This window comes from Nuphar pumila, chromosome 1 (assembly GCF_984573655.1).
Source record: "Nuphar pumila chromosome 1, dmNupPumi1.hap1.1, whole genome shotgun sequence".
NCBI classification, from domain to species: Eukaryota; Viridiplantae; Streptophyta; class Magnoliopsida; order Nymphaeales; family Nymphaeaceae; genus Nuphar; species Nuphar pumila.
In genome coordinates, this window is record NC_143249.1 from 182836825 (window position 1) to 182862543 (window position 25719).

The 25719-nt window shown below is 39.7% G+C and overlaps 1 protein-coding gene across 2 annotated transcripts in view; it reads right to left on the reverse strand.

The window, feature by feature from the left end:
* Positions 1 to 25719, reverse strand: part of LOC149851605 (ARM repeat superfamily protein) — a 71920-nt gene that overhangs the window by 20586 nt on the left and 25615 nt on the right. For both annotated transcript variants that reach the window (XR_016431102.1, XM_090001646.1), the window contains exons 6-11: positions 2604 to 2663; positions 1779 to 1907; positions 1547 to 1608; positions 1268 to 1324; positions 936 to 1059; positions 58 to 192 (exon numbers count right to left, since the gene is read on the reverse strand). Coding sequence is in view for 1 of the 2 variants with exons in the window: in XM_090001646.1 (XP_089857772.1) it covers positions 58 to 192; positions 936 to 1059; positions 1268 to 1324; positions 1547 to 1608; positions 1779 to 1907; positions 2604 to 2663 (567 nt within the window). In the remaining variant the exon portion in view is untranslated. The remainder of the gene's footprint in view (positions 1 to 57; positions 193 to 935; positions 1060 to 1267; positions 1325 to 1546; positions 1609 to 1778; positions 1908 to 2603; positions 2664 to 25719) is intronic.

Genomic DNA, 25719 nt, shown 5'->3' on the forward strand with positions numbered 1-25719 from the left:
ATAGTATGGGTAAAACCCTAAATCCAATAGAATAAGCATTAGGGAAAAGAGAAGCACCTTTTGCACAAATGCATAAGACCCCAAGAGGTGGCATATGTCACCCAAAATCTCCTCTATATTCATCCTAAATTGAATAAGACCATCGGGAATACCGTGAGCTCCATCAACATCATCCAACCCACTCAAATCAACCTGCAAAAAGGACAATACATGAAAACCAGTAACACAATCAGGAATGTGCAGAAAAAAGATGAATTTTGAAAGATCACATTGTAAATTTGTAAGATAATTTAGATACTTGACATGATAGATAAATAGTCATAACCCATAAACACAAGCTCCAACTGTCATCAAGAAAAATCAAAAGGAATGCAATGCCCCTCTTTAAGTAGTCAATTTCCCAAATGTTACAAAATTTAGAAATTAGTATAATTATCATAGATTCATAACCAAGGACAGTATGTTGATTTCACTATCTTATTAAACTTGTTGATCGTGGTTCATTGCCATTCTAAACAATGGAGACATTTTCCAAATTCAACCATGCTAATGCTTCCAACTTCTGTGCAGATTTAGCCAGAAAAAACTATGATTCATAGCAAAAGTTACAGGAAACAAGGAAGATCCTCCAAATGCATTAGGTTTAATGCATACCTTGAACAATAGAAAATGTTCATAAGTCAATGCTCATAGAACATATATGTGTGTTTGTGTGTATTAAAGATCATGAAAATAATGAATCGATTGATTCTAACATGATTGATCAACTTAAATAAATTGATGAAACACTCTCATAGGTAGACTTCAATTCCTTCATAGCTTGAATGTCATAGCAGTCTCTGCTAATTCTCAATAAAATCAATAAGTAGAAAGCCCTGTCTAATATAGAGACCTCTACCTCCAAAGAAGTAAATAAACATATATAGCAAAATTACCTGTGCACGTAACAAAAGAGCATCAAGCAGAGAGGAAAAGATAGGTAAGAACATCTCCTGCACACTTTTCTTCTTGCCACCCTTATCATGCTCTAGCCCAAGAAGATAACTGGCTAGGGTGCACCTGAAAAGGAAAAGGAAAGCAATATGTTTGATCCAATGGAACCCAACCAATTCAAACTCAACTACTACACGTATAGGCAGATAAGAGTGAACCTCAACCCAATCCAGATCCAACCATTGACAGCCCAAGTATCAGGCTGCTTGTCGGCAGAAAATAGAACATTTATCACTTGAACAGGTGCAAAAAGAGATTAGAGCAGAACCAATACCAGAATTGCAATGTCGAGTCCGAGATCTCCCAGTCTTCACTTGAAAAAACAACACAACTGCCAGGGTATGAGATATGGAATGAGTGTGCAAAACATCTAACAGAACAACTGGAAAGAGAATACCAGTTCCTAAGAAATCTAAAAATGACACCAAAACTAGACCAAAGAAAATATCTTCAAGGGTCAGATTCTGGTAGCAAGGATAAATGGATTATTGAGGTGCCCTGACAAAATTAAGGACTAGCAATCTGGACTTGTTCAGTGATGACAAGCGGTGACCTCAAAAGAGCATCTGCAAGCATAAGCGCTTCTGGACTTGCCTCAGCAATCAATCCTGGTGCCTGATTCATGGCAACTAAATATCACAAAACTAATAGGAAAAATGTCAACAGTTACGAGTTTAGCTTAAAACAGAGGATGTTCATTAATGAAGATTGATTGCAGAAATATTCACTATACTCCAAAGAAATACACCAAGTACTTTCAGGTTGGTTGAGAAAAAGATGCTTACTGCTTGCCCAATTTCAGCCATTAGGCACGCTAGACCACCAATAACTTTTTCATCTCCATTGGTAAGAGCAGGTTGTAGAAGCAGTTCCTTGAAGGACTGCACTCTGAACAGCAATACCTGAGGCAAACCCTGGATAAGGAGCAAATCGTAAGAAACATAAGATGGATACTACTGGGACTTGCATATAAATCAACAAAGAAACAAAAGAACAGCACTGTAGCTCCTCCTCTTGATAATGGTTCTGATACCATGTCAGAAATCCAAAGAGATAAGAGTAAGGGAGGTTAGGGTTAGATGAGGCACAGCAAAATGGGGAGAACATCACACTATTCATTCCATGTCCTGAAAGAGAACACTTTACACATAGAGGGTCGACCCCCCTTTAGTACAACAAAAAGAAACAGTCTGAAAATGACTACTGTGCCCCTTCTTTATAGGGTATATACAAACTAACATATATAAAGCTATTTTACATAACACTATGCTATACTATATTGCATAAACTTTCAATAACTCCCATCTCTTGTATAAATATGGGCTTTGTGCCCCTTGTATCCTTGTGCATTTTGTGTGCATTTGTTAAGTGAATAAAGATTATATTTTTTATATTGCCAGTGTTCCTCAAGCCCCTAAGTGGGTATTATGCTTGTGCCCCTTTTGTGAGTTTGTATTTGCCTCTTCTTTGAGGTGTGTGGAGACTTCTTGATCTCATTACAGAATTAAGCTCTCTATTAAAGGAAGATTACATTGAATGTCCGAAGTAGATTATCTCAAAAACCTATTGTTCTCTACAGACCTGCATGCTCATGTAAACGCTATCCATACCTCATGTCGACTAACAAGTTCTATAAGAACTTCAATGGCCAAATCAAATGAAGACATAACCTGTCCAAAGAAACAAAGCCATATCAGCCAAATCTACGTCTTTGTTGCTATTAAAAAACTTTAAAAGGTAACAGTTTAAAGTATGAAAGCAGAGAAGCATTACTAACAGGAGAAATACAATTTGAAATATTGCCACAGTTACCAGATATATATAATATAAATGAAAAATTTGTATAAAAGAATGACACAAGTGACATAAATATTTTACAACAGATGGCAGTGACAAATATAGTGGTCTTACAACAATGACAGTGACAAATATAGGGGTCCCCAGGGTTTATAACACAGGACAGAAATACGATTGACCTTGTACAGTGTTACAAAATGACATTCCACAGTAAATACATGTCAAGAATGCATATGACCAGCCTGTCCCAGGTAGGGAAAATGCCAATTATATCCTCATCATGCCAGGACAAACAATCTTTTGAGTCGACTCCGGACCTTCAATTTTGGTTTTGAATCTTAAATTCGAACTTTGAGCATCTCACACTAGTTTGCATCACTCACTCTAGAAAAAAAGACTCACCTTCAAGTTGGATCTTCGGTTTAACACTTTATTTTTTTTTCCATCTTAAACTATTGATCATATTGATCAGATACAACTTTTCAATGATATGGACCTGCCAGAAACCAACCAGGTGGATTAAGCAGTGGTGGGGTTCCATCAAAATAAGCAGTGAATAAGTTCAACTGAAAATGATTCACTTGGAAAGATGCAAGCTCCCTCTTCAAGGACTGAACTTAAAGCTCAAATAGTTCCAAATGGATAAACAGCTCACACTTAGGTGGGTGGAAGGTTGCTGGATCCAATCAAGCGTGACAGAATATGAGTTGGATCCATTTTGGTTTCAACCATGGTTGCCAGTTGAGGAAGCGGGAGCGGGAAGCGAGGCACTTTCAAAATTTTAGGAAGCGGGGAAGCGTGGGACCACTTAGGAGCGATTCGGGAAGTGTCTCGGAAGCGACCTAGGAAGCGTCTCGGAAGCGACCTAGGAAGCGTCTCGGAAGCGAGGGGGAAGCGAAAAAAATAAAAATAAAAAATAAAAAATACAAAAAAATTGAAAAAAACAGGGGAAGCGAGGGGGAAGCGAGGGGGAAGCGTGATGGGAAGCGCGCTTCCCATTAAAGGGAAGCGCGTCCCCCATTAAAGGGAAACGCGCTTCCCAAAAAAGGGGGACGCTTCCCCCCACGCTTCGGAAGCGCGACGTTTCGCGCTTCCGAAGCGCGCTTCGGGGAAGCGCGCTTCCCCTTTTAGCTAGGCGCTTCCGGTAACTCTGGTTTCAACATCTGGGCTATGCTGCTCATTTTGTGTTAAACAAGACAAGCATGGTTTCCATTGAATGGGCTATGATCAGGATATAATATAAGAAATAAGTGTGGGTTGGACCTGGGTCAAATAGATATGACCAACTATCAACATCATCAGATCCAGGGGCTCCATGTGAGTTTGGTCTACAACTCAAATAGCTACATTAGAGTGGTCTAGGAATTGTTCTAGAATTCCAAACTGGATCCAGAAACTATTCCACGGTAGGTTTCAAATACCAGTTCAAGACCACAGCAAGTCTTGTCCATTTTTCTTTATACAACCAATCCAGGGAACCTATGACACTCCATTTTGCCCTCCGTACCCGTGTCAACATGCGTGGACTCCTGGACACGACATTTTACCCTCTGTACATACAAGTTTGTATTCAATTTATAATTTATAATTATATGTTTAGTTTATAACTTTATATTTTCAGTATATAATATATATTTTAGATATAGCATATATATTTAGATTATATTCAGTTTATTTAGAATTTATTTGTATTTATGTGACATTTAATATATATATAGCCGTGTCCCCGTACCCACATTTTTTGGAATTGTCGTGTCGTACCCTCCGTACCCGTACCCTGGTGACATAGAGGGAACTAAGTCTCAATGCCCACATGCTCCAAACAAGGGTGCACAAAAGAACTGGAGATCACCGCAATAAAGGCACACCATCTTAATCATGTGACCACAAAATACATATCTGCTAGCTGGGCCATAGCACTTTTTTTGGAAGTTTGCTTCTACCAAGTGTCACCTTAAAAACAACCTACGAGAATGGTCATGCCCTTTAGGACGGACAAGAAGAACAAGCTGCAGTGGTAGAAAGTTGCTCCACCTAGGTTTCAATGGAGCTCAATAGGCACAAGCAGTGGAATAACCTTTGCCAGCACCACTCCAAATGATCTGTCTGTTGCAGAGTATTGTAACTGAATGACATTATCCAAATCCATGAGCTCCAATGCAACCCTGATACCTAGTTCTTGACAGGGTTCTCATATCTAAGACACCAATTACAGAATTCCAATAGCATTATCCAAAGCCATAATGAAGAGCCAAGATAATCATGAAATGTGAAGCACCTCAAAAATCTACAGTTTGACCAAAAATGAAAAAAAAAATCCTTCTCATAGATTGCAGATAGCACCCTTCATAGGGAAAATATAGTTCATTAACCCAACATCTCTAGAGTCAGGTTGTTTTGTATCTAGTTTAGTTGTCCAAGACAAGGAAATCCCCTAATTCCATATTTAACCTTTTGAGCACACTAAAACCATTGATCGTATGTTTAGAAAGCTACCTCCACCATTTGACAATAAATGCTTTATGCAACAACGCCTAGCAACCTAGTACCCAATCCACCCACATCAAGTGGTTTAAGACTGCCATCTAGTTAGCCACATACTAGGGAACTTGGAATCAAAAGCTAGAGTCTTTTGTATACAACAATAGCATCTCCTTTCAACCCAAGATCAGCCTTTTTGGCTTTATGATAGAACCCTAAACCTGGGCAGATTGGTTCTATCGGTCCAACGCACGGAGCGAGGTGCAGCTCGACGAATCGCACCGCGAAAGTAGGCAGGCACATGTGATAGAGTGCGCTTTATGAATCTTCACCGCTGGTTGCCTCCAGTGACTGATTTACAGACTTTTACAATTCCTTATCTCAATTAACACATGCAGGTGCTCATGTTGATTAGAGTGCTCACATGCGCATTCATATTCGCACACAGGCGTTCATGAATCAAGTGTGCACTGATGACAGTACACATGCAGGTGCGCATACAGGCTTCTGCCTTAGACACACACTCATGTTCGATCAATGTCTGAAGTGATTCTCTGCAGTATATAGAATATAGCAGTGAATTGATGAGCCTTCAAATAGGAAAATCGGTAACGAGCCCGATGCACTTAGCTGATCAGCTTGGATTAGTGAAGAGAGCTTCTGATCATGTTCACTGAAGATGGTCGAAGCTCGAGTAGCATCAGGTGCTCCAGATCTTCCCTGCAATTGTCCACTGCACTCTAGATGGACAGATCTGTAATGAGATATTGCGGAAATATAAAGAGTGCATACAAGCACTTACAACAATGAATAAAAGAGACAATATCACAAGTCCACAAAGGGACAATACAAGCACAAGCCTTTAAGAAGGCAACAATATAAAAAGCCTCTTATTAAGAAGAGAGAAAGCTCTCAAGAATGAAAATATACAAGGGGTTCACCCCTATTTATACAAAAAGGAGAGGAGCAAAGGGATGGCCAAAAGGCCTCAAAAGGAGAGCCAAAAGGGGGCTCCCATAGAGTCGTTGGGAGCCCCCAACGGTCACATTTGTGACCGTTGGGGGCTCCAACGACTCTAAGGTTGGAGCCCCTTTAGGTCCTCAAATAAAAAAAAAAAGAATTTAAAAAATAAAAAATAAAATTACATTTATTCAAAAAAAGAAAAATAGTTGTTTTCTAAAACAACTATGTGAAATTACAAAAATACCCCTATCGGGTATTGATGTAATATATATATATATATATATATATATTAGATACATTTTAACACCCCCCCTCAAACTTTACGGGGAAATGACGGAAAGTTTGCCAAGAAGAAACATGAAGCGAGGAGTCGGAAGAGCTTTAGTGAAGAAGTCTGTCAACTGATATTCTGAAGTGACATATGGAAGAGCAATAGTTCCTCGTAAGAATTCGTCACGAACATAGTGGCAATCCATTTCGATATGTTTTGTACGCTCATGAAAAGCTATGTCACATGGGTGCGGGTGCGGGTGCGGGTGCGGGTGCGGGTGCGACACGGGTGCGGCGCAATTCCAAAAAATTTGGACACGGGGACTCGGCTATATATATATATATATATATTAAAAAATATATATTATAAATATATATATTTTAAATATTATAATTATATATATAACAATAAATTAACACATAAAGATTGTAAATTTTAAAGCAAAAAAAAAGCAATTCTTAACAACACAAACTTACCAAAATATAACACATAAAGAAGCTTGTGAGTGTGATAAACAACAAAACTTATCATAAATCTGCCTCATCGTCTGAATTAGAAGGAAGAACAGGATCGAGGTAGTCCATGTTGAGAGTATGTAAATTATGTTCTCCCTCCAAGTCAAAATCTTCTGGATTTACATCCCAATTCTTGGATGGTCCACAACTGCATCAAAAAATCACTATATTAGTATCTAACTTAAAACTTTGAATACAAATATGAAATATTTAAATACAAACTTTGAATACAAAGAAAAAAAAGTACCTATACTCTTCTTTGGTGCGGCGAGAAATTAATCGTAGATTTGAGTGAACATATACCAAATCCTCTGCTCTTTTACTAGTGAGTTTGTTTCTTTTAATGTTGTGAATTTGAGCATATGTACTCCAATTTCTTTCACAACAAGATGATGTAGCAGGTTGGGATAACAACTTCATTGCAAGACGTTGCAGATTTGGTGTCTCTGATCCATATGTTGCCCACCAATTAAGGGGATCTTCCTCGTCCCTTGCCACAAGTGCTGCTAAAGAATCAAATCTTCCAGTAGAAAACTTGCCAAACTCACTATTTACAACCTTAAACATGTGAGGATCATTAAAAACTCTTCCCAAATATATCATTCTATTTCTTGATATCTCAGGATCTTCATTTGGAGAAACACGACCAACACCTGCTGTCAACCATTTTTTTGCATAGTATTTTGGATTGAGAGAGTGTGCCATGCAATGCAAGGGTGTATTGCTTTTATCCCATCTTCTCACTAAAACTGAATGTACATGATTGTAAAATTCTGAATCATCAAGTGCAATATCTTTCTTCTCATGTTTAAAAATGATACTTTGAACTTTTTCAATCATATTGTCCCACATTTCATAAATTCTATGAAGCATGGGTACATCTCTGTCAACTTCTCTCAGCATTTCCCAAATAGGCTCTGTAAATTCAACAAAATATGTAATTTTATCCCACCAAAAATCATCACAGATGCATTTTTTGATAGCTTGAGCCTTGACATCATCTTCAGTACGATAAAAATCCCAATCTTGATCAGCCACCATCATCATCAATGCATTCTTGAGTTGCTTAATTCTTTTTATCATAACAATTAGAGAAGCAAAACGAGTTTCAGCAACTTTCAGTAACTTGAGATCAGAATGCCTATTAAATATAGAAAGGGCATGATGATGGTTTACAACAAAATTTCTAATATTTCGAACATCATGCTCTATTTCCTCAATCCATAAGCACATTTCATGTGCATGTGCATCATCTTTTGATGGATTGCATATACTCTTAAGTGCCAAATTTAAACTGTGTGCTGCACAAGGAGTCCAAAAAATATGTGAATATGTATCTTCACTTGCCAAATTCATTCCTGCACGACTGCAAACTGGAGCATTGTCAGTAATGATTTGCACCACACTTTCTTCACCCACTTCTTTTATCACTTCAACAAATAATCTCTTTAAATATTCAGCATCTTTATACTCTCCAGATGCATCAACAGTCTTCAAAAAGATTGGCCCATTTAGTGAATAAGCAATGAAGTTTATCAGTGGTCGCCTTTGTATATCAGTCCACCCATCAGAAACAATCGACACTCCATGTCGTTTCCATGCAAATTTTTGGGTCTCTAGCAAGTCTTCAATTCTATTTTTTTCCTCTGCAAGAAGGACTGTTCTTAGTTTTTCTGAACTAGGAGGCACGTAACCACTCAAATTGCAATTAGCCAAAGATGTAATCATATCTTTCCAATATGGACTTCTAGCTACATTAAAAGGAATTGAGCTTGAGTAAAAGAATCGACCAATCTTTTTATCAATTTCTGCTCTTGCCATGTTTTTGAATGACGCTTGTATTGTTTTATTGCTTTCCATCTTTCTTTTCTTTAAAAGCTCTTCTTGTGTATCACTAGCAGTAGGAAAAGACAAATTAATCGAATCGCTTTTCATCTCTGCAATTTTCTTCTTTTCAGCTTCCTCTTGTTCTTTTTTTAATTGCTTTAACATGTCTTTGTCAACCCCAGAACATGCCCTAATTCCTTGACCACGAATATGCAAAAGATGTGCTTTCACACGCGTATAAGAACCTGTGAAAACAGTCTTACATAGATTACAATGAAACTGCACATTCCCACCACCACCACTACTAGCTTTTATCCCTTTTGTCACAAGTCTCCAAAGTGGTTGAGAAACATCTAATTCAGGGTTAGAACTTGAACCAAATGTATTGACACTACCGCTAGAACTCGCCATTATATCTGAAAAGTGAAAACTGAAAAGAAAATAATTAAATAAGTAAATAAAATAAAGTTAATAAAACAGGGAATATTGGAGGGGCCGAGCCCCTCTTCTGCGAGCAGAGGGTGCAGGGAGGGGGGGCGAGCCCCTCCTCTGCGAGCAGAGGGTGCAGGGAGGGGCCGAGCCCCTCCTCTGCGAGCAGAGGGTGCAGGGAGGGGCCGAGCCCCTCCCCTGCGAGCAGAGGGTGCAGGGAGGGGCCGAGCCCCTCCCCTGCGAGCCGAGGGTGCAGGGAGGGGGGCCGAGCCCCTCCCCTGCGAGCAGATGGTGCAGGGAGGGGAGCCGAGCCCCTCCTCTGCGAGCAGATGGTGCAGGGAGGGGCCGAGCCCCTCCCCTGCGAGCAGAGGGTGCAGGGAGGGGCCGAGCCCCTCCCCTGCGAGCAGAGGATGCAGGGAGGGGGGCCGAGCCCCTCCCCTGCGAATCGAGGGTGCAGGGAGGGGGGCCGAGCCCCTCCCCTGCGAGCAGATGGTGCAGGGAGGGGCCGAGCCCCTCCCCTGCGAGCAGAGGGTGCAGGGAGGGGCCGAGCCCCTCCCCTGCGAGCAGAGGATGCAGGGAGGGGGGCCGAGCCCCTCCCCTGCGAATCGAGGGTGCAGGGAGGGGGGCCGAGCCCCTCCCCTGCGAGCAGAGGCTGCAGGGAGGGGCCGAGCCCCTCCCCTGCGAGCAGAGGCTGCAGGGAGGGGCCGAGCCCCTCCCCTGCGAGCAGAGGCTGCAGGGAGGGGCCGAGCCCCTCCCCTGCGAGCAGAGGGTGCAGGGAGGGGCCGAGCCCCTCCCCTGCGAGCAGAGGATGCAGGGAGGGGGGCCGAGCCCCTCCCCTGCGAATCGAGGGTGCAGGGAGGGGGGCCGAGCCCCTCCCCTGCGAGCAGAGGGTGCAGGGAGGGGGGCCGAGCCCCTCCCCTGCGAGCATATGGTGCAGGGAGGGGGGCCGAGCCCCTCCTCTGCGAGCAGATGGTGCAGGGAGGGGCCGAGCCCCTCCCCTGCGAGCAGAGGGTGCAGGGAGGGGGGCCGAGCCCCTCCCCTGCGAGCAGAGGGTGCAGGAAGGGGGGCCGAGCCCCTCCTCTGCGAGCAGAGGGTGCAGGGAGGGAGGCTACGAGCAGGGTCGACATACCTGACGGAGGAGGAACCGGTGGCTGCCTGTCGCCGGAGTTCGGATCGCCGGCGTGGTTGCAGGAGAAAGCTGCAGGGGCTGAGGGGAGAGGCAAAATCGAGAGGGTAAGCCCCTCTCCCTGTCGATAAACCCCTTTTAGGGTTCGGCTGCCAAAAAAAAATTGGATCTGGGTCGGGTTTGGACCCGACCCGACCCGGATCCAAAACAAAATTGAAAACTCGAACTGGACAATTTTGGACTCGGTCAAAGTTGACCGAGTCCAAAATGTGGTCGGACTCGGCCCGGACTCGTTGACCGAGTCCGACTCGGAGTTGATTGAGTCCGGGCCGAGTCCAAAGCCGCACCCGAGTCCGCACCCGAGTCCGTGCGTGTCGACGCGGGTGCGGCAACCCTTTAGCCGAGTCCGTGTGACATAGATGAAAAGTATGATTGCTCGCAATATAGATGGCACTCTTGTTGTCGCAACATAGTTTTGAGGCTTCGGTAATATCAACTCCCATGTCTTTAAGCAGACTGCGAAGCCATACAAGTTCTATTGTCGTGGTTGTCATAGCCCGATACTCAGCTTCAGTGGCTGATAGTGAAACTTTTTGCTGCTTCTTGCATCGCCAGGCAATCAAAGAGTCCCCTAAAAAGACACAAAAACCAGTAGTTGAGACTCGATCATTGGGATTACCTCCCCAATCTGCATCAGTATAAGCAAGAAGATTCAAAGAAGAAGAAGAGGATAGAAATAGCCCTTTATTGATGGTATTCTGAATGTAGCGAATGATTCAGAGAACAGCACTCATATGCACAGTTGTAGAAGCATGTTGAAGTTGGCTAACTGAGTGAACCGCATGAGTGATATCGGTTCTGGTGATGGTTAAATAGGTAAGAGACCCAATGAGTTGTCTGTAAGGTGTGAGATCTTCCAGAAGAACCTCATCCTCCAACCACAATTTGGCATTAATAACCTCAGGAGTCTCTACTTTCTTATCATCAGAAATCCCAGACTTAGAACATATATCTGCAGCAAACTTCATCTGTGACAAAATATATTCTCTAGGAGAATATGCAACTTCAATTCCAAGAAAATATCTGAGAAAACCTAAGTCAGACATATCAAAATTATTTTTTAACACATTTTTAACATTAATAATATTATTTTGATCATTCCCAGTGATAATCATATCATCAACATAAAGTAACAAAATTACGATACTAGAACCTGCATGTTTAACAAAAAGAGCAGTGTCAGTATAACAAGAGTGAAATCCTAACTTTATCATGATATCACTGAAACGATCATACCAAGCCTTAGGAGCTTGTTTAAGACCATACAATGCCTTCAAAAGCCGAAGTGTTTGACCTTGCTTAATATTTATTCCGGGTGGCGGATCCATATAAACTTCTTCACTTAAACTTCTATTTAAAAAAGCATTTTTTACGTCAAGTTGATAAATAGGCCATTTTTTGGTTGATGCGACAGCTATTAAGGTCCTGACACTAGTCATTCGAGCTACAGGAGTGAATGTTTCTTCGTAATCAATGTCATATTCTTGGGAGTATCCCTTAGCAACTAATTTAGCTTTATATCGTTCTAAAGAGCCATCGCTTTTAGTTTTAACTTTGAAGACCCAGCGACAACCAAAAGGTTTTTTGTGTGAGGGTAGATTAACTATTTCCAAAGTATTGGCCTTTTTTAAAGCATTTAGTTCAACTTGCATTGCTTCAACCCAATGAAGTATAGATTTAGCTTGATTATAGTGGGTCGGTTCAAAATAAGAATGTAGGGTTATTAAACATGCCCGATAGTTGGGAGTTAAGGAATCATAGGATACAAACCTATTTGGGGGTATTGATATTCTAGAAGAATGCCTAACGTGTGGTTCCTCAGTGGATTCAGAAATTTGAGAGTATTTTTTGAGGGCACTAATAGGATTTTCTTGATTTCTTCTTGAGTAAACATTTATATTGGTATCACTATCATGAACATTTATATTTGAATCACTATCATTTGAGAGTGTTATGTCAAGAGGGGATACCTCACGAGTATCGTCTATGTTTTCAAGAAAATCTTCTTGTATGTCATCAATAAGATCATATAAGAATATATAATCAATTTCATTTGTTTCTTCTATTTTATCAAAACCGTTTTCTTCTTCTAGAAATGTTACATCTTTTGAAACATATAGTTTTTATCATTCTTAAAATCATAACATCTATACCCTTTTTTATTTTCACCATATCCTAAAAAAACACATTCAATTGCTTTTGGAGATAACTTATCCCTTTTATGTAATAGGACAAAACATTTGCAACCAAAAATACGAAGACGATTGAAATCGGGTGAAAATTTAAAGAGTTTTTCATAGGGAGAAGCATTCTTTAACTTAGAAGAGGGCATTCTATTGATTAGATAGGTTGAGGTTAAAACGGCTTCGGCCCAAAACTTCTTTGGAATATTCCTAGAAACAAGTAATGTTCTACCGGTTTCTATAATGTGTCTATGTTTCCTTTCCGCTAGGCCATTTTGTTGAGGAGTCCTAGGACATGACTTTTGATGGCAAATGTCATTTTGGGTTAAATAGTTTTGGAATTCGTGAGATAAGTATTCGCCACCGGAATCGGATCTTAAAATAGATATGTTACTTTGAAATTGATTTTGAACTTTTTTATGAAAATCTTTAAAGAAAGTAAATACTTCCGACTTATGATTAAGGAAATAAATCCAAACATACCGAGTAAAGTCATCAATAAACGTAACATAATATGAATAGCCCCCTTTAGACATAACCGGAGAAGGCCCCCAAACATCCGAATGCACCAATTCAAAAGGCCTTGATGAGAGAAAAGTTCTAGTTGGAAATGGAATAGACTTCATTTTTCCAAAAATGCAATCTTTGCAATTAATTTTTTTTTCCTTACAAAATTTGTTTTCAAAAGGAAAGAGATACATTTTGGAATAACTTGGATGACCAAGTCTTATGCCAGGTCATTTGAAAAAAAGCTCCGGAGTCAAGGATCCAAGAATACGTACCGAGTGATGATGTTGAAGCAATAGCCGCACCCGATGTGGAGGAAGAAACTTTTAGCATTTGTTGGAGAGCCATAGATATTTTTCCAAGAGTTTCTTTGATGTCATTGTTTTTGCCTTCATCTTCTTTGGTGGTGGTTTCTTCAAGAGAGGCCACTTTAGGCTTGAAGGTTCCAATAAGCTTTGGACAAGCGGGTCTAATGTGACCCGACTCATTGCAATAATGACAAACAATCATTTTTCTTCCTCCATTGTAGTTTCCCTGTTTCCCAAAATGAGGAGGCTTATAGGTTCTAACATTGTTACCCGGTTTTGATACGGCAAGGACTTCATCAACATGCTTATTCATGCCAAGCCTTGTCTCCTCTTGAGTGATTTCGGCAATAGCATCCTCAATAGAAGGAAAAATAGATCTATGGAGAAGTGAAGATCTCACTTGCTCAAATTCGGGACGTAGCCCAAATAGAAATTGAAACAATCGCTCTTGTTCCATTTGTTTTTGCCTTAAATCAATATCTTCCATAGAAACCCATTTTGGCTCCAAGAGAGCCAATTCATCCCATAGTGGGTTTAGGGCACTATAATAGTCTTGAATGCTAGAATCACCTTGCTTGGTGGTTCTAATCTTTTCTTGCAAAAAGTATGCTCTTGCAAGATCCTTTTGGGCATACATACCCTTCATAAAGGACCAAGCCTCATTGGCTCTACGAAATTTAGCTATATTAGCACATACCTTAAGCTCCACATTGTTCATAAACCACGCAAGGATTTTTGCGTGATTGTTTTCCCAATCTTCTACTTCCTTTTGATGACTTTCAATGGCCTTGAGGCGAGCATCTCCTTCAAAAGCCTTTTCTTAACCTTCTTCTACCTTCGTGAGCATAAGCTTAGGTTCCGGAACGGTACCCATGACAAAACCCCAAAGCTTCTTTCCTTTGAGATTATTTTCCATTGCTGATGCCCACATCATATAATTCTTTCCATTGAGCTTGAAAGATAGGTCAATCTTTGTCTCCATGATGTTGACAAGAAGTGAGAAGATGTCCACTAAATATGAGATACACGAACCACACCTTTCCTTCAAGAATCGAGTAGCTCTGATACCATGTAATGAGATATTGCGGAAATATAAAGAGTGCATACAAGCACTTACAACAATGAATAAAAGAGACAATATCACAAGTCCACAAAGGGACAATACAAGCACAAGCCTTTAAGAAGGCAACAATATAAAAAGCCTCTTATTGAGAAGAGAGAAAGCTCTCAAGAATGAAAATATACAAGGAGTTCACCCCTATTTATACAAAAAGGAGAGGAGCAAATGGATGGCCAAAAGGCCTCAAAAGGAGAGCCAAAAGGGGGCTCCCATAGAGTCGTTGGGAGCCCCCAACGGTCACATTTGTGACCGTTGGGGGCTCCAACGACTCTAAGGTTGGAGCCCCTTTAGGTCCTCAAATAAAATAAAAAAAGAATTTAAAAAATAAAAAATAAAATTACATTTATTCAAAAAAAGAAAAATAGTTGTTTTCTAAAACAACTATGTGAAATTACAAAAATACCCCTATCAGGTATTGATGTAATATACAGTATATATATATATATATTAGATACATTTTAACAAGATCTGTGCAGAGTTTAACGATGATCGTAGAGCTTGAGGAAGCTCTATCTCACGTCGGATGCGCAAGCTTCAATTTCACAATTGTTGAATGTCTGTGAAGATCGTTCGATCTGTTGGAGTGAAGATCCACTATGACGATTCAATTAACTTGTTGTAAATGGAATGGATGCTCAGAAATATCTTCCACTAGTCGGCGACAAAGCTAGCAGGGCCTAGTCCTCTAGAAGAGGCCTTCTCCGAATGGAGTTATCTCCGATTGGAGCCAAGAAGAAAAACTCACTTTATTGATCTCTGTCAAAAAAATACAAATTCCATTCATGCCACATTACAAAATATTTGAACTATTTATAAGCTGCATAGTCATGGCGCCAAAATAGTTTTTGGCGGCCCATGATTCAAAACATGTTGGCGTCGACCTTATCTTCCATTCTGAAACCGTGTGGCTGAGGAATTGCTGCACATGTTGATTTCTCTCAACTACATCAACTGCTGACCTACTGCACTTGCTAACCCAGCTGAATATCACTGCTCGGTTCACACTGCCCATGCTGACCCTCTGACTCTTCTGCTCAACTAGCTAACAGAACCTGTCCAACCGTTCTTGATTCCCTCGGCTTGATTTTGCTAGCTCTTTATTGGCATTTTCAGTGAGGGCCGTATCAATCCCTCCCTCTTGAAATTGTCCTCGTCTTCTAAGACGAAAATCAGGATACATGTTTTTTATGTTATAATCACATTCCCAAGTAGCAGATGCTTCACCTTCATTGTCTCATTCAATTAGAAATTTTTGAATTCTCGTTATTCCTCTTTGCGCCAATTTGGATTTTAGAATCCTTGTAGGCTGCCTTGTGATGGTTTCTTGGACTTCTTCACTTGGAGGTTGTCCATGGTAAGGCTTTAATCCGAAAACATGAAATATCGAATGAAAGAGTACGCTTGGAGGTAATTTCAACTTATAGGCTACCTCTCCAATTCAGGCCACAACTTGGTAAGGACCAAAGTACTTAGGCGAAAGTTTGGTTATGGGATTCTTGCTTAATGAGAATTGTCCATAATGAATGCGCTTAAGCCATACCCAATCACCAATTTGAAATTCCTTGTCCTTTCTTTGTTTGTTATAAACTTGTTTCATTCTATTTTGAGTATTCTCAATATTCCTCTTTAGGATTCTTAAAATCTCATCTCTCGCCCACAATTGCTTGTCTACTAAAGGAATATTTGTCATTCCCTCTTCGTATAAGAGAGTTTGAGGTAGAGGTTTCCCATACACCGCTTCATAAGGTGTCATACCCGTAGTAGTGTGAAATGAAGTGTTGTAACACCATTTGGCCCATGGTAGATATTCCACCAAATCCTCTTGTTTCTCGCTTGTGAAACACCTTAAGTAAGTTTCAAGAGTTTTATTAACCACCTCAGTTTGCCCATCCGTTTGAGGGTGACTCGCAGTACTAAAACACATTTTGGTACCCATTAATGTAAAATACTCCTTCCAAAACCTACTAAGGAAGGTCGGGTCTCTATCACATGTGATAGTCTTAGGCATTCCATATAGCCTAGCCACATTTTGCAAAAAAATTTTGCCACCATTTGCATTGTATAGGTGCTTTGTAAAGGTATAAAGTGAGCAAGTCGATCCACTACCACAAGTACCTCTTTCTTTTGTGAACATTGTAACTTTTCAATAAAATCCATACTTAGGTCGGTCCATATTTGTGAAGGAATAGAGAGGGGTTGAGGAAGACCGGGAGGTCTAATTCTCTCATATTTACTTGCTTGACATACTTGACATTCCTTCACATATTTCTTTATATATTTCTTCATACCGGCCCAATATAGTTTGTTTCTTACCATTTTCCAAGTCTTATGAATACCCTCATGTCCTCCCACTCTAGAATCATGAAAATGTTTCAATACCTCTTTGATAAGTGAATAGTCACTAGGTGAAACAAATTTATCTTTGAAAAATAACTTGTCTCCCTTCACCATGTAAGAGGGATGACTAGTCGGAACTTCTCTCACCTCATGTATTATTTTTTGAATCTCTTCATTTTCAATTTGAGCTTGACTTATTTTCCCCGCAAAAGAACAAGCAACATTGGAGATGACTAAAAGAGAGTCATCCTCTATTCTTCTTGATAAAGCATTGGCAACCACATTTTTCACCCCTTTTTTATACTTGATTTCAAAATCATAACCCATAAGCTTTGTGAGTCATTTTTGTTGGAGGGGAGTAGAAACCCTTTGTTGCAAGATGTACTTAAGGCTTTAGTGATCCGTTTGAATTAAGTGCCTCCCAAGTAAGTAAGGCATCCACTTGTAGCAAGGAATTCTTTTTCATAAGTAGAGAGGCTTTTGCTCCTTCCCAGAAGAGTTTTACTCAAATAAGTCAAGGGGTGTCGATCTTGCATACGCACGGCTTCAATTCCAATATCACAAGCATCAGTTTTTAAGACAAAGATTTTGTCAAAATCGAGTAAGGCAAGAACTAGTGCCTCCACCATAGCTTGTTTTAGCTTAAGAAAAACTTGTTTCGCTTCACTATTCTACCCCCAAGCATTCTTCTTTAACAAAGCCGTAAGGGATTGCGCGATAACACCATAATGTCTAATGAATCGGCGATAGTAACCGGTAAGGCCCAAGAACCCTCTTAAAGCCTTAATGGTGTGTGATATTGGCCAACTAGCCATAGCTTCAATCTTTTCCGGATCGACACTAACCCCTTCACTTCCAACTATGTGCCCAAGATATGACACACTTTCTTGTTCAAAGCTACATTTGCTTCACTTGGCAAAAAGAGTGTGTTCCCTTAGAACCTTCAATGCCATCTTGACATGCTTAAGATGATCTTCCCAATTAGCACTATAAACCAATATGTCATCAAACCTTCTTAACATTGGCCTAAAGATGTCATTCATGGTTCTTTGGAAGGTAGCCGACGCATTTGTCAACCCAAATGGCATAACTAGGAATTCATAATGACCATCGTGTGTGCGAAAAGCAGTCTTGTCAATGTTTTCACTTGCCATTCTTATTTGATGATAACCGGCTCTTAAGTCAAGTTTTGAAAAATATTTGGCATCATACAACTCATCCAATAATTCATCAATAACCGATATTGAATGTTTATCTTTGTAAGTCACCTTATTAAGTTCTCTATAATAGATGCAAAAGCGCCATGTGTTGTCCTTCTTGCGCACAAGGAGAACTTGCAAAGAATAAGCACTTGAACTTGGGTGAATGATGTCACTCTCAAGCATCTCTTGCACTAGCTTTTCAATTTCACTTTTTTTGTGCAAAAGCATACCGGTATGGTCTTACACTTATTTGCCCTTGCATAAGAGGAATGTGGTGATCTTTGAAATGAGATGATGATCTTCCAAACACGAACTGAGATTCGAAATGATGTCTTAACAAGACATTTAAGCATAACCCTTAAGAAGGGTATAAAAGGAAACAAAAATGAATAAAAATATTCTTTTATTGAACAAGGAGAAAGCAATGCTTAAGAAGCATTTTATATACATTACAAGAGGGGTTGTACCCCTATATATACACAGTATGAGAGAGAGAGAATGAGGGACTCAATAGAGCCGTTGGACGACTCTAAATAGAGTCGTTAGACTAGAGTCCAGCGACTCTATTGCTAGTCAAGTCTTAACTAAGACTTGACTAGTCATGTCATTCTAGTTCAAATTGAACTAGATGACAAAATACAAAAAACAGAAAAAGAAAAAATATTATTTATATATATATAATAATATTATTATATATATATATATATATGTTTACAAGTTTACATTTTAACACTCCCCCTCAAACTTACGGTACAATGAGCGAAAGTTTGTCTAAGAGAGTAAAATTGGGGAGCAACAAGAGGCTTTGTAAAGAAGTCTGCTAACTGATATTCTGAAGTAACATATGGATTGTCCCATGTAGATATTTGATGCAGGGGAACGTCGACTGCTGCGTCACTTTTGTGTTGAATGGCAGGAACTCATTTCCCACGTTGTGCACAGTGCAGAAAGTAAGCAATAGCAACCACTAAAACACAGTTGAATAGATTTTTATTTCAACAAACTTTCAAATAAACAATAAATTGAATATTAATGGGTAGAAAATGAGTAGCGACAGTACTAGAATCTGAAAATCAAATGAAGAAAACACTGACACGAAAAAAAAGGAAAAGGGAAACTGCTCAATGGAAAAGAAGAAAAAAAGAACGACTGCTGCCAGGAAGTCAATATTCTCTGTCCTCCGCACAAAACCCTAGAGGGGTTTTTAAAGGCTTTTGGCTGGATCCGGGTATCGTGTCCGGCCCCGGACCCGATGTCGCTCCGGTGTACTGCTGGATTTGAAGTTGGCACACAACAGGACCTCTTCCCTATGTCTTGGAACCAATATCTGGATTGGATCCGCTGCTTAGATAAGATCTCCAGAGTGTAGATCCGGTCCTCGACTTGGGTCACGCTGTATGGATCCGGGTCTATTCCTGCTTTGCATCAATATTCCTCTCTGACGTAGTGACAATCCATTTTGATGTGTTTGGTGCGTTCGTGGAATATTCTGTTACTTGCAATGTAGATCGCACTTTTGTTGTCACAGCACATCTGTGAAGCTTTTGTTGCTTCAGCTCCCATGTCAGCAAGCAGTCGTCGGAGCCAAACTACTTCTATGGTCGTAGTTGTCATGGCTCTGTATTCAACTTCGGTGGATGATAGAGATACCTTATGTTGCTTTTTTCACCTCCACGAGATTAATGATTCTCCTAAAAAGACACAAAAAAACCAGTGGTTGAGTGTCTGTCATTGGTATCACCTCCCCAATTGGCATCAGTATATGCAAGTAAATCAAGAGAGGAGGAAGAAGACAAGAAAAGTCCTCGTGAAAGAGAGGATTGGATGTATCTGATAATACGCATGATTGCTCCCATATGAACAAAAGTAAGAGCATGTTGAAACTAGTTTGTTGTGTGAACAGCATGTGCTATATCTGGTCCGGTAATAGATAGATAGGAAAGTGTCCCGACAAGCTATCTGTAAGGAGTAGGATCGGCAAGAAGTTCTCCATCATCAATCTTCATTTTAACATTAACAACTTCTGAAGTGTTTACTTTCTTATCATCAGTAATACCAGACCTAGAAACAATGTCAAAAGCAAATTTAGTCTGAAATAATAAATATCCTCTAGGAGAATAAGCAACTTCAATGCCTAAAAAATATCTCAATAAGCTTAAATCAGTCATTTCAAAATGAGATTTAAGAAGTGTTTTGATCGTTTCAACTCCCTGTTTATTGCTTCCAGTGATGATCATATCATCCACATAAAGAAAAAGCACAATGATTCTTGCATCGGAATTCTTAACAAACAAAGCAGTGTCAGTTAAACAGAATTGAAAACCAATATCAATCATAACACGACTAAACCTATCATACCAAGCTTTTGGTGCTTGTTTAAGTCTACAAAGGGCTTTTTCTAAGCAAAGGGTTTTACCCTTAGGAATACTTAGACCAGGAGGGGGTTTCATGTATACTTCTTCAACTAGCTTTCCATTTAAAAATGCATTTTTGACATCCATTTGAAAAATGAATCATTTCTTAATAGAGACTAAGGAAATTAAGGTTCTAACAGTTGTCATACGAGCCACATGAGCAAAGGTTTCTTCATAATCAATGTCATATTATTGGGCATAACCTTTGGCTACTAATCGGGCTTTATATCTTTCAATAGTGCCATCACTCTTGGTTTTAATTTTATAAACCCATCGACATCCTATAGTTTTCTTCCCTAGAGGAAGATCTTGAATAGTTTATGTAGAAGCCTTTTCTAGTGCATCTAATTCAGCTTTCATGGCTTCTATCAATTTGACATCATTTTTTGCTTGGAGATATGTAGATGGTTCTTTGTATGAGTGAATTAATGCAATGACTTGTAATGAAATATGCGGAAAAGAAATGTATGTCCTACAATGGACATTCACACATAGAAATCAAAGAACAAGTCCAAAAGAGGACATACACAAAAGCCAATAATGGCTAGAAAGCATAAAATCTTATAAATGCACAAAAGGGCTTGAAGAAGCCACACATTACAAAGGGGGAGACCCCACTTATTTATAGGCAAGAGAGGAGTGAGGGAGAGTTAGAGAAAAGCAAGAGAGAGGGACCATTGGGAGTCCCAACAAGGAGTCGTTGGGCTCCCAAAGGTCACAATTGTGACCGTTGGGGGCCCAACGACTCTTTGTTGGGGCCCCCAATGGCTGTGCATTAAATGCACAAAAAGAAATAAAAAAGACAAAAAAGAAAAAGGAAAAAATAGAAAAAGAAAAAGGAAAAAAAGAAGAAAAGGAAAAAGTCTAAAATGCCCCTATTGGGCGAGATTACAAAACTACCCCTTATCGGGTAGTGAATGAGAACTATATTTATATATATATATATATATATATATACATAAATATAGGTATTACATATATTTTAACACCCTCCCTCAAGCTTTACGGGGATACAACGGAAAGCTTGTTGAGAAGAAACATGAAACGAGGAGCAGCAAGAGCTTTGGTGAAAAAGTCCGCCAATTGGTACTCGGATGTGACATAGGGCAATGCTATGGTTCCTTTTAGGTATTCATCTCGAACATAGTGGCAATCCATCTCAATGTGTTTAGTACGCTCATGGAAGGTGTGGTTGCTGGCAATATAGATAGCACTATTGTTATCGCAACACATCTTCGAAGGAATTGAGATGACGATGCCCATATCACAGAGAAGACTTCTAAGCCACACAAGCTCCATGGTTGTAGTGGCCATTGCACGATATTCCGCTTCAGTTGAGGACAATGATACTTTATGCTGCTTCTTGCATCTCCAAGAAATTATAGAGTCACCTAGGAAAACACAAAAACCAGTGGTTGAGACTCTATCATTGGGATTTCCTCCCCAATCAGCATCTGTATAAGCAATTAAATCAAGGGATGATGAAGAGGAAAGAAAAACTCCCTTAGTTATGGTGTTTTTAATATATCTGACAATTCTTAAGGTTGCACTCATGTGCACAGTTGTAGGTGCATGTTGAAACTGACTGACGGAGTGAACTGCATGAGCTATGTCTGGCCGAGTGATGGATAAGTATGTCAGAGACCCAACAAGTTGACGGTAGGGAGTAGGATTCTCAAGAAGTGTCCCATCTTCCAGTCTCAGCTTTGCATTGATAACCTCAGGGGTTTCTGTCTTCTTATCATCCGAAATTCCAGACTTGGCACAGATGTCAGCAGCAAGTTTCATCTGAGAGAGGATGTACCCTCGAGGTGAATATGCAACTTCAATACCTAGAAAATATCTTAAGAAACCAAGGACAGACATGTCAAAATTTTCTTTTAAAATTTTCTTAATATCATGGATTCCTTGCTCATCACTTCCAGTGATGATCATATCATCAACATATAGTAGTAGAATAACTACAGAGGACCCTGCACTTTTCACAAATAACGCAGTGTCAGTATAACATGAACGAAAATTTAAGCTAGTCATTACAGTACTAAATCTTTCATGCCAAGCTTTCGGAGCTTGTTTTAACCCATATAGTGCCTTTTTTAGTTTAAGAATTTTGTTTTCACCAATGGATACTCCTGGTGGAGGATCCATATAGACCTCTTCACTTAGTTCGCCATTAAGAAATGCGTTCTTAACATCCAATTGATAGATAGGCCATTTTTTAACGGATGCAACCGCAATAAGAGTCCTAACACTAGTCATTCTAGCTACGGGAGCAAAGGTTTCTTCATAGTCTATTCCGTACTCTTGAGCATATCCTTTGGCTACCAACCTAGCTTTATAACGTTCTAATGACCCATCACTTTTAGTTTTAATTTTGAAGACCCATCTACATCCAATAGACTTCTTTCCAGTGGGTAATGAGGTTATTTCCCAAGTTTTAGCCTTTTCAAGGGCACTAAGTTCAAGTTTCATGGCTTCAACCCATTGAGGAATGTTTTTGGCTTCATTATAGTGTGACGGTTCATGATAAAAGTGTAATGCAATTAGGCATGCCCTATATTTAGGTGTTAGGGACTCATAGGAAACAAACCTATTAGGAGGATTGGAGATCCGGCTAGATCTCCTTAAAGAGGTTTCTTCTATGTTGGAATTTTGAGAATATTTTTCTAAAGCGCTAATAGGAGTTTCTTGACCACGCCTAGCATAGGTTTGAATGGACCTATTTTCAACATCATTACTTGCATTTTCAACATTACTAAGAGGAGTATCCTCTAAATCATTAGGAACATCCTCTTCGTGAGGAATCACATCTTCTTGAGAGAGAAGATCAAATAAGAAAGCATATTCGCTTTCATCAATATCTTTATGTTTCTCAAAACCGTTCTCATTTTCTAAAAATGTAACATCTTTTGATAGATATAGTTTGTTGCTTTTGGGATCGAAGCACCTAAAACCCTTTTGATTTTCTCCGTATCCTAAGAACACACATTCGATAGCCTTGGGAGATAACTTATCTCTTTTATGTGTAAGGACAAAGCATTTACACCCAAAAATTCTTAATCTATTAAAATCGGGTGTTCTTTCAAAAAGTTTTTCATATGGAGATATATTTTGTAGGGATGAGGATATCATTCTATTTATCAAATAAGTGGAGGTTAAGGCGGCTTCGGCCCAATAGCATTTTGGAATTTCTTGGGAAATAAGAAGAGTCCTAGTGGTTTCCAAGATGTGTCTATGCTTTCTTTCGGCTATACCGTTTTGTTGGGGAGTCCTAGGACATGACCTTTGATGACAAATTCCATTGGTTTCCAAATATTCTTGAAATTCATTTGATAGATATTCTCCACCGGAGTCGGATCGAAGAATGGAGATATTAGTTGAAAATTGATTTTTGACAATCATATGAAATTTTTTAAAGAAGTTAAAAACTTCGGATTTTAAATTGAGAAAATAGATCCACACATATCGAGTGAAATCATCAATGAAAGTAACATAATATGAGTATCCTCCTTTTGATATGACCGGAGAAGGACCCCAAACATCCGAATGAACTAATTCAAAGGGTCTTTTTGACACAAATGTTCTTTTTGGAAATGGGGTGGATTTCATTTTTCCAAAAATACAACTCTTGCAAACAAAATGTTTCTCATTACAAAATTTCTTTCCAAAGGGAAAGGAGTACATTTTTGAGAAGCTTGGATGTCCAAGTCTTTGATGCCAAGTTTCTATATTTTTATCTTGGACATGATTACAAAATGAGTTAGTAGGAAGTTTCAAGTGGGTCATGTAGTAGAGATCTCCCCTCCTATGGCCTTGCCCAATCCGCTTCCCGGACTGGAGATCCTGTATAGAACAATCCTTGGTTGAGAAGGAGATTTCACATCCATGATCACATATTTGGGAGACCGATAAAAGATTTAAATTAAGTTGAGGTACTACTCTTACATTTGGCACAAAAAAATCTTTTGAAAAATCTAAGGTTCCAAAACTTTTAACTTGTAAAGAGGTACCATCGGCGGTGGAAACAAAGGAATTTTTGGAGTTTCTACATACATTGGATAGTCCATTTTCAATAGGGGTCATATGAAAAGATGCTCCAGAGTCAAGGATCCAAGAAGGCGTACCTGGAGGAGAAGAAGAGGCAATGGCGGCTCCCGAAGTTGATGGCGACTTGAGTAGAATTTGTAGTGCTTCGGATAGTTGAGCAAGGGAGAAGGACTCTTTCCCTTTCATTGTCTCCTCCTTCTTTTGTGGGATTTCTTCAATAATAGCAACTTTACCTTTTGGAGGTTCATTTATCTTTGGACAATTAGGTCTTATATGACCCGGTTCTTGACAATGATGGCAAATGGCTTTCCTATAATTGCCATTATAGTTATTTTGCCTCCCAAAGTGTGGAGGCTTATATGCTTTCATATGATTGCCGGGTTTAGACACGGCAAGAACTTCATCTCCTCCTTTAATCATGCCAAGACGTGTTTCTTCTTGGCATATTTCGGCTATGGCATCTTCCAATGGAAGTGGTTTGGATCTATGAAGGAGGGAGGACCTAACTTATTCATATTCGGGCCTAAGCCCATGTAAAAATTGGAAAAAGTGTTTTTTCTCCATTTGTTCTCTCCTCATTTCAACATCTTCACTTGATACCCATTTGGGTTCAAGAAGGGATAGCTCATCCCACAAAGGGCCAAGAGTGCTATAGTAATCTCTTACACTCATTTCACCTTGCTTAATGGTACGAATTTTTTCTTGGATGAAGAATTGAAGAGCAAGGTCTTTTTGGGTATACATACCTTTCATAAAGAACCATGCTTCATTTGCTAGGCGGAATTTAGCAATGTTGGCGCAAATCTTTAACTCCACGTTGTTCATGAACTATGCAAGAATTTTTGCATGCTTACTTTCCCAATCTTCTACCTTGGATTGGTGATCTTCAATAGCTTTCATGCGAGCATTTCCTTCTAGAGCTTTTTCTTGATCACCATCAATTTTCGTAAGTTGAAGTTGAGGTTCCCTAATGGTGCCCATAACGTATCCCCAAAGCTTTTTACCTTTGAGGTTGTTCTCCATGGCGGCGGCCCACATCATGTAGTTAGTACCATTGAGCTTGAAGGAGAGATCAATCTTTTGTTCTCCTTCCATTATATAATCAAGAATGGAGGACAAACAAAGAGAGATAAAACAAG